General features: G+C 39.9%; 1 protein-coding gene across 6 annotated transcripts in view; it reads left to right on the top strand.

The window, feature by feature from the left end:
- Positions 1-16,341, top strand: part of LOC132825082 (uncharacterized) — a 102,057-nt gene that overhangs the window by 39,328 nt on the left and 46,388 nt on the right. For all 6 annotated transcript variants that reach the window (XM_060840088.1, XM_060840082.1, XM_060840096.1 and 3 more), the window contains 5 exons: positions 310-441; positions 1,396-2,144; positions 5,576-5,717; positions 13,863-14,024; positions 15,165-15,898. In XM_060840088.1, the coding sequence (XP_060696071.1) occupies positions 310-441; positions 1,396-2,144; positions 5,576-5,717; positions 13,863-14,024; positions 15,165-15,898 (1,919 nt within the window). The remainder of the gene's footprint in view (positions 1-309; positions 442-1,395; positions 2,145-5,575; positions 5,718-13,862; positions 14,025-15,164; positions 15,899-16,341) is intronic.

Raw genomic sequence — 16,341 nt, 5'->3', positions numbered from 1 at the left:
AGTAATAATAATAGACTTCGGCAGATTTGTTAATAGTAGTATCTTACCTAATCTTTCTATATCCACTCATTCTTCTGAGAAAATACAGAATATGTATTTTTATTTTACAGAATAGGCAATCAGCAGCTTGCAAGCTATGTACCACTTCATATTAACTTTGTATAATAATTTATGACAGGCCTTTTACATCACTGTATAAAGCTGACAACTCTGAGGATGTTATTTCTTCAATAACTCTCCTCTTCTTTTGTCTGTTTCTTAAAGTTTGTTCATTATTTCTGAGTCTGATTTGCTAAATTTTGTTTGCAGACTGTGTTTTGACACCAGTATTACACCTGTAATCCTGAGGAGCCCTCTTGATGCACTCACAAAAAAGAATATAACCCAATTCACTTCAGATGTTGAAAGACATATGACTCTGTCCAACCATTTTGGAAAGGAGTAAGTAACTCTGTAAATGTTCAGATTTCCACTGATGCTTTTTTTCTTACTCTTTTTCTGAAAGCATTGGTTGCCTATACAATTATGGTTCCACACGTACCATGCAACCTTCATGCCTTCAGTTTTAAGGACAATACAGCTATGTCCGATCCTGTTATCTCCTGGCTTCATAAAGGATCACTTAAAGATAAGAACTGTGGATTCTTTATTTTCCCTTCTCTAATAGAGTGGTGTTGAGTATAATAATAGCATCATAAGTGCTCCCCTGTCTGAGTAATGACACTGATTGATAATAAGGTTTCCTGATGTGCTTGAATGGATCAGTTTGTTGGGACAGTGAACTGCTAAACAAAAAAGCTGTGAATTTGTTCAAGTAATATAACCGTCCACAACATAGTTGTGTGCTGAATTATCTAAGAATTATTGTATTAATTTGCTTCCTTCTATTTAATTGTAGACTGTCTCACTTATTGTATTCTTGTTTTTCATATATAAAGCTCAGTATTTCATTCAGTGGGTCATTTCTCAGGACAATAGCTGAACAATCTGAGCCAATTTGCCTGCTTTAACGTTGAAATAATGTTTGGCAGTTATTTATCAGTCAGCATTAGTGATACATTTTCCATGGCAATATCTCTACAAATCAGATTCTACTTGCTAGCCAGTATAAATGTTGCTTTTCTTCCTGAATTAATATTCTTCTGAATTGTCCTGATGAATGCAAGACAGTGTTTTTTTTTTAGCCTACTCAAACTTCTGTTATACCTAACAACTATTTGAAATAAAACTATGAACTCAAGATGCATGGTATTTCTGTGTATAATTTGCAAAAAAAAATTAATTTAAATGAGACAAAATCTGGAATTTTGATATGCAGGTTGAGCATTTATATGCATATGAAAGGAATTAGAATACAGTTCTTAATCTAGTACTATTGCCACATTCTTTCCACAGACCTGTTGTTTCTGTATTGCCACCATCAACACAAATTGCTCCTAGTACATCAGCCCCTGAGTCTAATGACTTTGAAATTGAACTGGTGGGAAATGAGAGCTTCAGTTTTGAGTCAAAGATTATTATACCAAGGAAAACCCAAGTATTAAGCCAGAAACCAGAAAAGCAAGAAAAGAAATCTAGCTCAAGCATGCAGAAAGAGATAAAGAAAGGTAAACATGAAACAGGAGGAAAAAAAGCTGTCACAGATGAAAAGCAGGCTGAATTACTAACTGAGCCAATGCACTTGAAACCGTTGGAGGATGAAGAAGCTTTCAAACTAAATGAGCCAGTCAGAAAGTCTACGAACCTTCCGTTGAAGAAGAATTATGAGGAGCAGCTGCAGGAAGAATTACAGATTGAACCTATGTCTACTTCTAAAGTATTTTTAAATCCCAAACAAAGAACAGAATTTGGACCTAAAAAGCAAAAGTCAGGAACAAGATATGCTACAACTGAAGGCAACAGAAATGCTCTTGCGGCATTCCAGGAAGAACCACCTGTAGCTGTGACAGAAAAAGCAAATGAAATGGAAAAGCCCAAAGTATCTCAACAGGGAGCAATAAGTTCTGAAAACTTTGCAAAATCTAATAGTTTGGCTAATTTACCTAAAACTGGAGCAACCAATAAAAAAACACACAAAAGAATTTTATGTGCAGAATCGGAAACTCCAAACAAAAAGAAAGTGGTAAACCAACCTCTGTCATCAGGTAATTGTTTTATCTTTATTCTAAAACAGCATTTAATTGTTGATAGAGCATGTAAAGTAACCTAATCAAAATGTTTTCACTGAGAGTTATTGGCTGTTTAAAATGCACGTTGCTGTATGCATGTCGCTCTGTGTGTCTGTCCATTCTGTAGCTCCTGCAGCATTTAGTCTACCATTCTGCTCTTAACATGTAGCTGATGCAAAGGAAATAACCTGTAAAGTGTTTTGAAACAAGACGAAAGCAAATTTAATTTCACAGATCAATGACCGGGGGCATAGATTTAAGGTAAGGGGCAGAAGGTTTACAGGAGATGTGAGACAAGATGTATTCAACCAGAGGGAGTGGGAATCTGGAAGTCACTGTCTGTAAGGACGGTAGAGGCAAAGCCCCTCATAACATTTTAGTAGTACTTAGATGTGTGCTTACAATACCAAGACCTAGTGCTAGGAAATGGGATTAAAGTAATTAGGTGGTTGTTTTTGATTAGTGCCAATTTCATGTAAACAACATGCAACAATTCTGCTGCAAACTGTTTGGAAATAAATCTTGAGTTGATGATGGCTGCATTCTATGAAGCTCCTTTTCATTGTATGCTAAATTTGGAAAACATTTCCAGTTGTAATATTCAAGTTTATTTTCAGGTTTTCCTCGACACTTGTTGTCTATGTCTTGTATCTCATAATGGAAGGTGTCATCAACAGTGCGATGTATCAGCACTTGCTTAGCAATAACTTGCTCAATGATGCTTAGTTTGGGTTCTGCAAGGGCCACTCATGTCCTGACCTCAATACAGCCTTAATTCAAACGTGGACAAAAGAGCTGAATTCCAGACATAAGGTCGAAGTGAATGTCTTTGGTATCAAGAAATCCAAGCAATACTGGAATCGATGGGCACTGGGGAAAACTGTCTGCTGGCTGGAGACATACCTAGCACAAACTAAACTGGTGGCTGTTGAGGCTCAGTCACCTGAGCTCTAGGACATCACTACAGGAGTTCCTCAGGATAATATCCTCGGCTCAATCATTTTCAGCTGCTTAATCAGTGACCTTGCCTTCATTTATGACTCATCAAATACTGAAGCAAGCCATGTTCAAATGCAACAAAACTTGTACAATATCCAGGTTTGGGCTGGCAAGTGAAAAGTAACATTTGTGCCACTTAAATAAGAGGTAATGACGATCTCCAATAAACAAGATAACCATCACCTCTTGACATTCAATCGTGATATATTGACCACAAACTCAACTGTACTCGCTGTTTAATATTCTAGCCCCAAGAGGAAGTTTGAAGCTATGCATCCTGCAGCAAAGTAGTTTACCACTTAGCTCCCTAAGCCTGCCCACCATCTACACAGTGCGTGATGGAATCTCCCGATCTGGCTGCATGAGTATAGTTCCAACAATGCTCTAAGCTTGATACCATCCAGGACAAAGTAGCCCACTTAATTGGGATCCACAAACGTTCAGTTTCCACCACCAATGCTCAGTAGTAGGTGTGTACCATCTGTAAGTTACATTACTGAAATTCACCAAGGCTCCTTAAGCAACACCTTTCAAACCCATGATCTCTACCATCTTGAAGGGCAAGGGCAGAAGATATATGGAAACACCACCACCTGGAAGCTCCCCCTCCAAGCCACTCACCATCCTGACATGGAAATATATTGCCGATCCTTTAGTGTTCTTTAGCTAAGAGTCCCAATCTGGGCCCACTATGCAGCTAAAGCTGCAGCAGCCACTTCCCCGACATCACCAGAAGTCCCCGTTCTGGGCCTACCACAACCATGAGCCACTCATGCAGCCACTACCTCTCTACTTTCACCATGAGTCCTGCTCAGGTCTCCTCCGTGATGACACCTCCTCTGTTGCTGACAATAAGATGATGAAGAGGAGGAAAGAGAAAGAAGGATGCTGCAGACCTGGAATGGATGGGCTCTGGAGCCCAAACGCTATCTACCTTGTTGGTGCTGCCATCTTGGGAATTTTTTCCTGTATCTGTTTATTTCACAAAAGGTGATTATTCTATATGGGTCTGAAAGTGTTAAAGCTGAAGAGTGCCATAAGCAGCATTCACTAGCATGATGAACTTGTGGTATCTCAGGATCTTAAAGGAATGAGACCTACCATCTGATCCCCCTAAAAGTCTTTAACACTATCCATTATCCATGTAACCTGTAGCTAGTTGCTAATATGCAATAAATTATGTTTTGTTAACTACTAGTTAGAGGAGGAAATTGTTTTCCTCTACTATACAAGACTAAGCAGACTATCATTTCCTACACTTAAAGGATGGTGGTGACAACCTTCATCCTGAATGGCAACATATGAAGTACATGATTTGGCATGCCCATACAACATGCTACTGTAGGAAGGTTCATGATATTTTTATAATTTGCCAATTAGGTTCTAAAATGGAGGAAACAATCTACTTTAGTTTTCAGTTCTGTGAAGGTCAGATCTTGTTTTTGTTTTTAGAAATAGCCAAAAAAACAATTGAACAGTAGTCGAAATATAGCTTTTTCAAGAAATCATGTGAATTTAAATAAATTTATAAGGAATTCCCAAGGACATAATTGCTACTGACTAGTTTTGCAACTGAGGGAGTCAGAAAGGAGCCCCGACATGGGTTCGCTCAGAGGGAATTTATCTGTTAGATTTGCTTTCTTCGTAAGAGTCAGGGGAGAATTTATCAGTTGCTGAGAGAAAAAGCAAAAAGTCAGTGGTTGTATCTGAGAGGAATTCATGTCCAGTGGCAGTAGTGAGCTGAATTAGCAGAATTTTTAATGTGCTGGGGAGATACATTAATTGAAGTGAAGAGCCCAGAGTGAATTCACAGAACTTTGACGCAAAGCAAACATTGCAGCCATGCTTATTGAGTGTCTACAAAGTTGTTGCTGCCATAACATATTTCTTCCTGATATCTGTAATGAGTTTGTTTCAACTGTTTATTTAATGTGTTGCTATTTGTTCTGTTAAAAGTACATTTTCAGCGTCGTGAATATGTTCAGTGATTGACTTCCATGGTAAATGAAAAGAGAAAAATAAATCACACTATTAAACTAGATCTCATTCAGATATCTGTCTTGTCCAGTATTACTGTCAGCTGAGGTCTTAACAGTATACTGCAGTGAGGATTTGATTTGGCTGCTTGTCATCACATGATGAGCAGTGCTGTAAAACCTTAAGAATTGCCTTTAGTCACCTCCTTATGCAACGCAGTCAGCAATAGTGAATAGCTGAAGATTTAAGCGTCCTATAGAAGAAATGAAGTGGCTTGTGTGTAATTCCAAAATGTTAAATACTCTCCTAATGCCTATCCTTTAATTTAACATGAAAACTGATTTTTTTAAAGAAATAAAGTTTATTCTGAGCACATTAGTAACTTCACAGGAGCTGCATGTTCTCATTTTTTACTTTGCTTTCATTACCAGGTTATGCCACTTTGTCTAAGCTGTCCATGCCATTGACTGAGACTGTAGCAGACGATCAAGAATGTGGCAGGTTAGCTGAATTGGCAGCAAACGAACTAAATGCCAGCCTACTCAAAGGGAAGAACAAGAAAAAAAATACTGTGTATGTATCTTAAACTCTTTCAAGACTTTCACAAAGAATCATTTCAAGAAGATACAAAATTTAGAAAGACAGTATAAGTAAAATCAATACAAACATTGCTGGTTGGTTTCTTTAAAGTTTCCTCCTTGAGTTAGCTGATTGCTGGTGATAACTTGTTTCACACATGCTGGCACCCATCTACTTTTTCCACACAAGTGGCTTTTCTCAATGTGTGAACTCACTGCCTGAGCATTTTTGTGCATTGCCTGCACATACACCACGGAAACAGACCCTTTGGTCCAACTTGACATGCCGACCAGATATCCTAACCTAATCTAGTCCCATTTGCTAGCACTTGGCCCTTATCCCTATAAACCCTTCCTATTCATTTATCCATCCAGATGTCTTTTAAATCTGCAATTGTACTAGCCTCCACTGCTTCCTTTGGCAGCTCATTCCATACATTCACACCCACTGCATGAAAAGGTTGTCCCTTAGGTCTCTTTTACATCTTTCCCCTCTCACCCTAAACCTGTGCACTCTCGTCTGGCCTCCCCAACCCAAGGGAAAATAGTTTCTCTGTTTATCCTATTCATGCCCCTCATGATTTTATAAGCTTGTATGAGGTTACCCCTCAGTCTCTGCTCTAGGGAAAACAGGAGAAAGTGAGGATTGCAGATGCTGGAGATCAGAGCTGAAAATGTGTTGCTGGAAAAGCGCAACAGCCAGGCAGCATCCAAGGAGCAGGATAGTCGACGTTTCGGGCATGAGGCCTTCTTCAGCATTTAATTGAATAAAGACAAAATACTGCACTTGCTGGAAATCTGAAACAAACACACAATACTGGAGAAACTGTGGAGAGAGAGGATTAATGTTTCGAGTCTGGTCCGAAGAAGAGTCATACTAGGCTCAGCATTAACTCTGTTTTTCTCTCTCCACAGATGCTGCCAGACCTCTGAGTTTCTCCAGCATTCTCAGTGTTATCTGGACATCAAAGTATTATATTTTAAAAATTAAATTGTCACAAGTTATTTCTGTAAAGATCTGCTTCCTTTGATTGTGGAATTCAATGTTGTTAATACTCAACTATCCTCAAAACAAAACTATTGTCTTGATCTGGATTCTCTTTCAACTTCTCTTTCCAATCCTCCCACTTCCTCCAAACCAAAGGAGGAGCCATGGCATCCGCATGGGCCCAGGCTATGCCTGCCTCTTCGTAGGATTTGTGGAACAGTTCATCTTCCGCAGCTACACTGGCACCATTCCCCACCTTTTCCTCTGCTACATCGATGACTGTATCGGCGCTGCCTCGTGCTCCCACGAGGAGGTTGAACAGTTCATCCACTTTACCAACACCTTCCACCCTGACCTCAAATTCACCTGGACCGTCTCAGACTCCCCTCTCCCCTTCCTAGACCTATCCATTTCTATCTCGGGCGACAGAATCAACACGGACATTTACTATAAACCGACTGACTCCCACAGCTACCTAGACTACACCTCCTCCCACCCTGCCCCCTGTAAAAATGCCATCCCATATTTCCAATTCCTTCGTCTCTGCCGCATCTGCTCCCAGGAGGACCAGTTTCAATACCGTACAACCCAGACGGCCTCCTTCTTCAAAGACTGCAATTTCCCCCCAGACGTGATCGACAATGCCCTCCACCGCATCTCCTCCACTTCCCGCTCCTCCGTCCATGAGCCCCGGCCCTCCAACCGCCACCAGGACAGAACCCCACTGGTTCTCACCTACCATCCCACCAGCCTCCATATACAGCGTATCATCTGCCGTCATTTCCTCCACCTCCAAACGGACCCCATCACCAGGGATATATTTCCCTTCCCTCCCCTATAAGCATTCCGAAAAGACCACTCCCTCCATGACTCCCTCGTCAGGCATCTTCCCCTGCAACCGCAATAAATGCAAAACTTGCGCCCACACCTTCCCGCTTACTTCCCTCCAAGGCCCCGAGGGATACTTCCATATCCGCCACAAATTCACCTGCACCTCCACACACATCATCTATTGCATCCGCTGCACCCAATGTGGCCTCCTCTATATTGAGGAGACAGGCCGCCTAGTTGCAGAACGTTTCAGAGAACACCTCTGGGACACCCGGACCCAACCAACCCAACCACCCAGTGGCTGAACACTTCAACTCCCCCCTCCCACTCCACCAAGGACATGCAAGTCCTTGGACTCCTCCATCGCCAGACCATAGCAACATGACGGTTGGAGGAAGAGCGCCTCATCTTCCGCCTAGGAACCCTCTAACCACAAGGGATGAACTCAGATTTCTCCAGTTTCCTCATTTCCCCACCCCCCACCTTGTCTCAGTCAAATCCCTCGAACTCATTCCCAACCTGCAATCTTCTTCCTGATCTCTCCGCCCCCACCCCACTCCGGCCTATCACCCTCACCTTGACCTCCTATTGCATCTCCAACGCCCCTCCCCCAAGTCCCTCCTCCCTACCTTTTATCTTAGCCTGGTGGACACACTTTCCTCATTCCTGAAGAAGGGCTTGGATGCTGCCTGACCTGCTGCGCTTTTCCAGCAACACATTTTCATCTCTTTCCTAATACTCCTTATTTGTGCTGATCACAACAGACAGCTTCTTTAGCAAGGTTATGTTTTCTATAAACTGAAACTAAACCTTTATACTTTTAAAAAATGTGGGCTCTATAGACAGCCAGCCAAGCCAATAGATACATTTCTTTTAACTTAAAGAATTTTTATTGCGTAGAAGTAGGATTTCATCGCATCTTACATAATTTCAAAAGATTTTATTTGTGTGTTAAATCAGTTGTCTTTATAAAATTGAACAGAGAAGCAATAATGCCTGTGAGGTGTTATGCAACAGCTCACCTATTGTACTATTATAGGCAAGGACTAATTGGAGATAGTCAACATGATTTGTGCATGGGAAGTCACGTCTCACAAGCTTGATTGAGTTTTTTGAAGAAGTAACAAAGACGATTGAAGAGGGCAGAGCGGTCGACGTGATCTGTATGGATTTTAGTAAGGTGTTTACCAAGGTTCCCCATGAGAGACTCGTTAGCAAGGTTAGATCTCGTGGATACAGAACTGGCTCGAAGGTGGAAGACAGAGGGTGGTGGTGGAGGGTTGTTTTTCAGACTGGAGGCCTGTGACCAGTGGGGTACCACAAGGATTTGTGCTGTCTCTGCTACTTTTTGTTATTTATATAAATGATGAGGATATGAGCATAAGAGATATAGTTAGTATGTTTGCAGATGACACCAAAATTAGAGGTGTAGTGAAGAAGGTTACTGTGGGATCTTGATTAGATGGGTCAATGGGCTGAGAAGTGGCAGATAGAGTTTAATTCAGATAAATGCGAGATGCTGCGTTTTGGGAAAGCAAATCTTAGCAGGACTTATACATTTAATGGTGAGGTCCTAAGGGATGTTGCTGAACAAAGGTGTGCAGGTTCATTGCTCCTTGAAAGTAGAGTCGCAGATTGATAGGATAGTGAAGAACGTGTTTGGTATACTTTCTTTTATTGGTCAGAGTATTTAGTACAGGAGTTGAGAGGTCATGTTGCGCCTGTACAGGACATCGGTTAGGCCACTTTTGGAATGCTGTGTGCAATTCTGGTCTCCTTCCTATTGGAAGGATGTTGTGAAACATGAAAGGTTCCAGGATTTACAAGGATATAGCCAGGGTTGGAGGATTTGAGTTATAGGGAGAAGTTGAATAGGCTGGGGCTGTTTTCCCTGGAGCGTCGGAGGCTGAGGGTGACCTTTACAGAGGTTTATAAAATCATGAGGGGCATGGTTCGAATAAAGAGACAGTCTTTTCCCTGGGATGGGGAACTAGAGGGCATAGGTTTAGCGTGAGAGGGGAAGATATAAAAGAGACCTAAGGGGCAACTTTTTCACATAGACGGTGATACATGTATGGAATGAACTGCCAGAGGAAGTGGTGGAGGCTAGTACAATTACAACATTTAAAAGGCATCTGAATGGGTATTTGAATAGGAAGGGTTTAGAGGGATATGGGCCAGGTACTGGCAAATGGGGTTAGATCAGGATAGGATATCTGGTCAGCAGGGACAAGTTGGACCAAAGGGTCTGTTTCCGTGCTGTACATCTCTATGACTCTATTGCAGCCCATGGCAGAATTTGAGGAAGTGCCATATTATCTCCACTGAACTTATTTTTATCTTGAACTTCATAGACTCATTTTCTGTAGAAAATTTGGCCCATAATCATACCTTTTGTTAAGAAATAGATTATGTATAATTTATTAATATATAATTTATTATACCATAAAATCAGTATTAGAGTTTAACAGCATCTTCAAATCCTGCATGATTCAGAATTGCTTAAATGGCAAAATACAAAGCATTCTCTGTCCTAAAATTGCTCCTGTGTATGAACATAAGGCCAACTGACAAACTCAGAAACAAATACTTTTACACTGCTGACTTTTCTCAGGCTTGCTTTAGTCCTTCTAAGTACACAATTTGGTCGTGGTTGTGGTTTAGCACCTAGCTTTCTCTTTTTGACAGGCCAAATGTTCCACAACAAAAAATCTGTAAGCCAAGAAAGTGGTGAGGTAGCCGAGTACTTTGTAAGTAGTGCCAGGAGGTCTTTGTTTTTGTTTGTTATCTGCTTTCTTGACTTTTCCAATATTTGCCTGGCCAGCCTTTAGACTTTAACTTGCATAGCGATGCTCAGTCAAAACTCTGTTTCATGGTATTTTACTTTGCGCCAAGTCTTGTTCACTTGGCCCTCAAACTAGATTCCAGTCTGATGAGGCTTTAATGTTAATTTTCCTCATCCTTGTTTTCATAGGGAGAATAGGCTAGTTGTGCCTCTTGTGCTTATTCTACCATTTGGTAAGATATTGATTGATCCACTTTAACCACATTTCTCTTACAGTTAGGTAATAAAAAACAGGCGATTTCAGATTTAAAATTAAAAACTAATGTTATATCAATTGCTACTTGCATAGGAAAGTTCCAAATTTCTTCTTCTCTCTGCATATTGAAATGTTTCTTCACTTTTCAAAGATCTAGTTTAATTGACAGATGATGGTCCTGGACTCTTCAACCAGTGAAGTTAGTTTTTCTATGTCTGACTTATCAGCTCCTATCAACAGCATGAAAATTTTAAGAAGATCATCCTTTACTCTTGTACACAGGGAAATACAAACCAAATTTGTACAATCATTCTTTGTAATTTAATCCTTGGAGTCCCGGATAATTCTGGATTACTTCCAACGCCAATATACCCTTCTCAATGTTTGGTGTTTTGAATTGTTCCCTATTCCAGATATGGTCTAATCAGGACTTTGTGTATCTTTTGAATGGCTTCCACCCCCTTTCTTGTAGTCCTCTTGATATATATTCCAGCATTCTTTTAATCATTTTAATAATCTGCATGTCTCCATGAAATTTTAATAATCTATGTAGTTAAAATCCCAAGTCTGTTTGGATGTCCACTGTTTCTAACTTCTCACCATTTAAAAGTACTTTGATCTGACCTTTTTAGATTTAACATGGATGATCACATAGTTGCCTACATTGAAATTTGTTTGCCAGATTTTTGCCCAGCAAATTAATGGTTAATATCATTGTAATTTGTTTGCTACCAAATACCTTGCATTCAGTGCTTAATTGTAATTATCCATCACCATTCATAACTGGATGTGGCAGGACTGCGCAGCTTTGATCCATTGGTTGGCGAATCATTTAACTGTGTTTGTAGCATGATGCTTCCATTGTTTTATACAGTCTGCTAAACTTTGGCAAATAAAGTTAAGGAGAATCTAAAGGGATTTTATCAATGCATCAAGGACTCAAGGATAATGAGGGATAGAATAGGGCTCCTCAAAGATCGTCAAGTCACCCTATGTGTGGAGCTGCAGGAGATGGGGGAGATACTAAATGTGAATTTTGCATCAGTGTTTACTGATGCGAAGGACATGGAAGATAAGGAACATGGGATGTGGTGAAATGGATGGCGACCTCTTGAAAAATGTCCATATTACAGAGGAGGTGGTACTGGATGTCTTGAAATACATAAAGGTGGATAAATTCCTAGGTCCTGATCAGGTGTACCCTAGAACTTTGTGGGATGCTAGGGAAGTGATTGCTGGGGCCCTTTCTGAGATATTTGTAGTCACAGATGAGGTGCCGGAAAACTGGAGGTTGGGTAACGTGGTGCCACTATTCATAAAGCTGGTAAGGACAGCCAGGAACTATAGATCGGTGATGAGCAAGATTAGATTAGATTACATTAGATTAGATTAGACTTACAGTGTGGAAACAGGCCCTTCGGCCCAACAAGTCCACACCAACCCGCCGAAGCGAAACCCACCCATACCCCTACATTACCCCTTACCTAACACTACGGGCAATTTAGCATGGCCAATTCATAGTCAGCATAGATTTGTGTGTGGGAAATCATGTCTCACAAACTTGACTGAGTTTTTTGGGGAAGTAACAAAAAGGATTTATGAGGGCAGAGCGGCGGCTGTGATCTATATGGCCTTCAATAAGACGTTCGACAAGGTTCCCCATGGGAGATTGGTTAGCGAGTTTAGATCTCATGGAATACAGGGAGAACTAGCCATGTGGATACAGAACCAGCTCAAAAGTAGAAGACAGGGTGGTGGTGGTGGAATGTTGCTTTTCAGACTGGAGACCTGTGACCAGTGGTGTGCCACATGGATTGGTGCTGGGTTCAGTGTCTTTTGTAATTTATATAAACGTTTTGGATGTGAACATAGGAGGTATAGTTAGTAAGTTTGCAGATGACACTAAAGTTGGACATGTAGTGGACAGCAAAGACGGTTACCTCAGAGTTCAGTGGGATCTTGACCAGATGGGCCCGTCAGTGGGCTGAGGAGTGGAAGATGGGGTTTAATTTAGATTAATGTGAGGGGCTGCATTTTGGAAAAGGAAATCTGGGCAGGACTTGTACACTTCATGTTAAGGTACTGGGGAGCGTTGCTGAACAAAGGGGACCTTGGAGTGCAGTTTCAAAGCTCCTTGAAAGTGGAGTCACAGGTTGTTAGGATAGTGAAGAAGGTGTTTGGTATGCTTTCTTTAATTGGTAAGATCATTGAGTACAGGTGTTGGGATGTCATGTTGCAGCTGAACGGGGCATTGGTTAGGCCACTTTTGGAATATTGTGACCTTATAGAAGTTTATATAATCATGAGGGTCTTTTCCCTGGGGTGGGAGAGTCCAGAACGAGAGGGCATAGGTTTAAGGTGAGAGGGGAAAGATATGAAAGAGACCTAAGGGGCAACTTTTTCACGCAGAGGGTGGTGTGTGTGTGTGTGTGTGGAATGAGCTGCCAGAGGAAGTGGTGGAGGCTGGTACAATTTCAACATTTAAAAGGCATCTGAATGGATATCTGAATAGGAAGGGTTTAGAGGGATATGGGCCAAGTACTAGATTAGGTTAGGATATCTGGTTGGCATGGGTGAGTTGGACAAAAGGGTCTGTTTCTGTTCTGTACACCTCTACGACTCTAAAGATCCTTATGGGGAGATTTAATGCAAATACTGGAAATTATAAAGATACAGATTCATAATACTGTTATTGAATCATATGGTCATATAGCATGGAAAAAGACACTTTGCTCCACCTCAATGTCGACTAATTTCCCAAACTAAACTTGTTCCACTTACTTGCGTTTGATCCCTATACCTGTAAATCTTTCCTATTCATATACCTGTCCAAATATCTTTTACATGCTTTCACTGTGCCGACAACTACCTTTTCTTCTGGCAGTTCACTCACATATAAACCACCCTCTCTGTGAAAACATTTCCCCTCAGGTCCCTTTTAAATCTTTCCCCTCTCACCTGAAAAATATGCCCCCCCCAAACAAAAGGGGAAAGAATTTTGCTATTCACTTTAGCTATATCCCTTATGATTTTATAAACCTCTGCAAGATCACTCTTCAACGTCCTATCCTCCAGTGGAAAAAAAATCCCAGCCTGTCTTTATAACTTGAACTCTCCAGTCATGGCAACACCCTGGTAAATTTTTTGAACTCTCTCCAATTTAATGATTTCTTCCTATAGCAGGTGTGAAAAGAGCTAGTGGAAAGGTAAGATTTTTGTTACAAGTTACTTGTTATGATCTGGAATGCATTGTCAGAAGGTGACTGGAACTATTTTGCAGACAAACCTTGAATGCAAATGAAACCCCTGCGATTTTGAACAGCAAATGTGAGACGAATAAACAAAGGAATTGTGCAGCTGACAGTGGTGTCTTATCCACCTCATTAATTGGAAAACGGAAGAATGGACAAGTATCACAGTTTCTTAATACCTTTGGGATAAAGTGAGTCTGGTACCTTCTTTAACCAATGTTTTTAATATACTTTAAATATTTACCGTATGATCTAATAATAAATAATTAGTTTAATAACATGCAGCCATGTTTATAATCTGAAATTAATGGCTTACAACTTGTGTTGACTTTTCAAGCTAGAACAGTTTCAATTTTTAAGTCTACAGCCATTTTTCATTTGATGAGTTTTGGAACTTTTTCTACATTGAACAGCTAAATGATATTAGAATGAAGAAGTCACAGAAGACCCTGTGAAGTGTATTTTTTTAAAAAAATCAGCTTATAAAAAATATTTTAACATGCTCTGAGTTTAAAAAATGTCATGGAGATTTATCTCAACTGAAACTGAAGTAACAGAAGTATCAACAATTTCTTCATTGGTATTGGGGGAAACAAAGAAAAAAATGTTTATTTTAAAAATAATGCATCTTATTCTTCAGCAATCCAACCTTCACCTATAGATGCAACTTTTTGTAATTTCTGTGGCTTAACCAGTTAGGTTTCTGGTTAATAGTAAGCCTCAGCATCTTGATAGTGGGGATGGTCATGCAGTTGAATATGGAGAGAAGATGGTTAAATTCCCTTTTGTTGGCGACAGTCATTTCCTGGTACGTGTGATACGCATGTTACTTGCTCCTTACTAGCTGAAACCTGAATGTTGTCCATATCTTACTGTGTATGAAATCCAGAGTGCTTCAGTATTTCAAGAGTCATTGAACACTACAATCTTCAGTGCATTCCCACTTCTGCATTTATGATGGAGGAAAGATTATTGATGAAGCAGCAAGGAATAGTTAGCCTAGGGCATCACCCTGAGGAACACCTGTGGCAGATGTACTGGAGGTGAGATGGTTGACTGTAGCAATCATCGCAACTTTTCTGACTGTCCCAATTGGCTCGGGTGAATGTAACAAATTAAGAAGGTTGGCAATAGACACTTTTAAATACCTAATATAAAAATACCCAATATAAAAATATCCTCCCTCAGTCATTTGAAAATGGTAACAGAGCATTTATCATATTGTTAATATTACTGACCACTGTTATACACGTGATTATGTCATTATGCCAAACAATATTCCTTACACTAGAGTAGAAATTGATAATTTTTCAAAAATATATTCTTTACAGGCCAGCTGTTTCTGAATTACCACAACCAAAGAAAGATAATCACACAGATACAGCATGTATCCGTGAATTTGAGTTTGAATTGGAAGAGGAGAGCTTCTGCATTGAATCATGGATTACAATACCGAAAAAAGCTATAAACCAGGACCCAGCTGAACAGGAGGAGAAGTCTGCCTTGCCTGCAAGTAAAACAAAAAAGAAACAGAGATTGCAGAAGACCGAACAAAAAAGAAAAATAGTCATTCAATTGAAAAAGAAAAATGATGAAAAACAATTTAAAAATGAAAATAAGCAATCAAAAAATCAAAATCAACCAAAAGGATCTGGGAGAAGAGCTACACGTCAATTAAGAAATAATAAAACTGTTTTTAATTCAGAGAGAGAAAAACAAGAAATAGAAAATTTATCCTTATCACACACTGAGCCCTCGTCATCTCCCAAACTAAAAAAACAAAGGAAAAAACAGGGGGGATCAAGAAAAAAATCTGTAGGCAAGTCTGACAGAGTTGAATTGCAAGATGAATTACAAGATTTGTATGCTAAGGATAATGAAAACAGAAGTGATAAGCCGCTTTTCACCGAGCGAGATATGACTCCTGAGAAACTTGTGGAGTTTGGGAACACAGTAAATTTGCCTGGGTTCCATAATGAAAAAGAATCAGAGCCAACTTTAATTGCGAACCAGCAAATTCAAAGCCGAAAGAAAACAAAGAGAATTCGGGGTCGAAAACCAGCAGGTAATTTTTTTTCATTTTTCTGTTTGTCTTTCCCGTAATGATATGGATCACCTATTGTTTTGTATAAATAAAACTTATGAATATTATGATCTAACAGTTAACTGTTGAGACTTCAGTTACTAGAGATAATATCAGTAGGTTTCCTTTTAGGTACGTGACTTGTTTTTAGGTAGCAATTAAATGGATATTCAGAATTTGAAATTGTTAGCAAGCATTGAGTGCAGTATAAGAAAGAGACTAATTGTGTCTCCTACATTTCAGACCATTGTCAAATTGTGCTTCTTCGTGTGGGTAGTGCTGGAATTATGTGCAACTCTTGTGGAGATACAATTAGTTTGTGAAAAAAAAATGGTTGGAAGCGTTGTTGCTAAAATCTATAATTGGAAAATGGATCTTGCATGTGCATGTTTTCTGGAAGAATTTGTATATTCAAGATATTTTTT

This window comes from Hemiscyllium ocellatum, chromosome 2 (assembly GCF_020745735.1).
Source record: "Hemiscyllium ocellatum isolate sHemOce1 chromosome 2, sHemOce1.pat.X.cur, whole genome shotgun sequence".
NCBI lineage: Eukaryota > Metazoa > Chordata > Chondrichthyes > Orectolobiformes > Hemiscylliidae > Hemiscyllium > Hemiscyllium ocellatum.
Note: the sequence above shows the minus strand (reverse complement) of the source record. Positions and strands in the feature narration are given on the sequence as shown.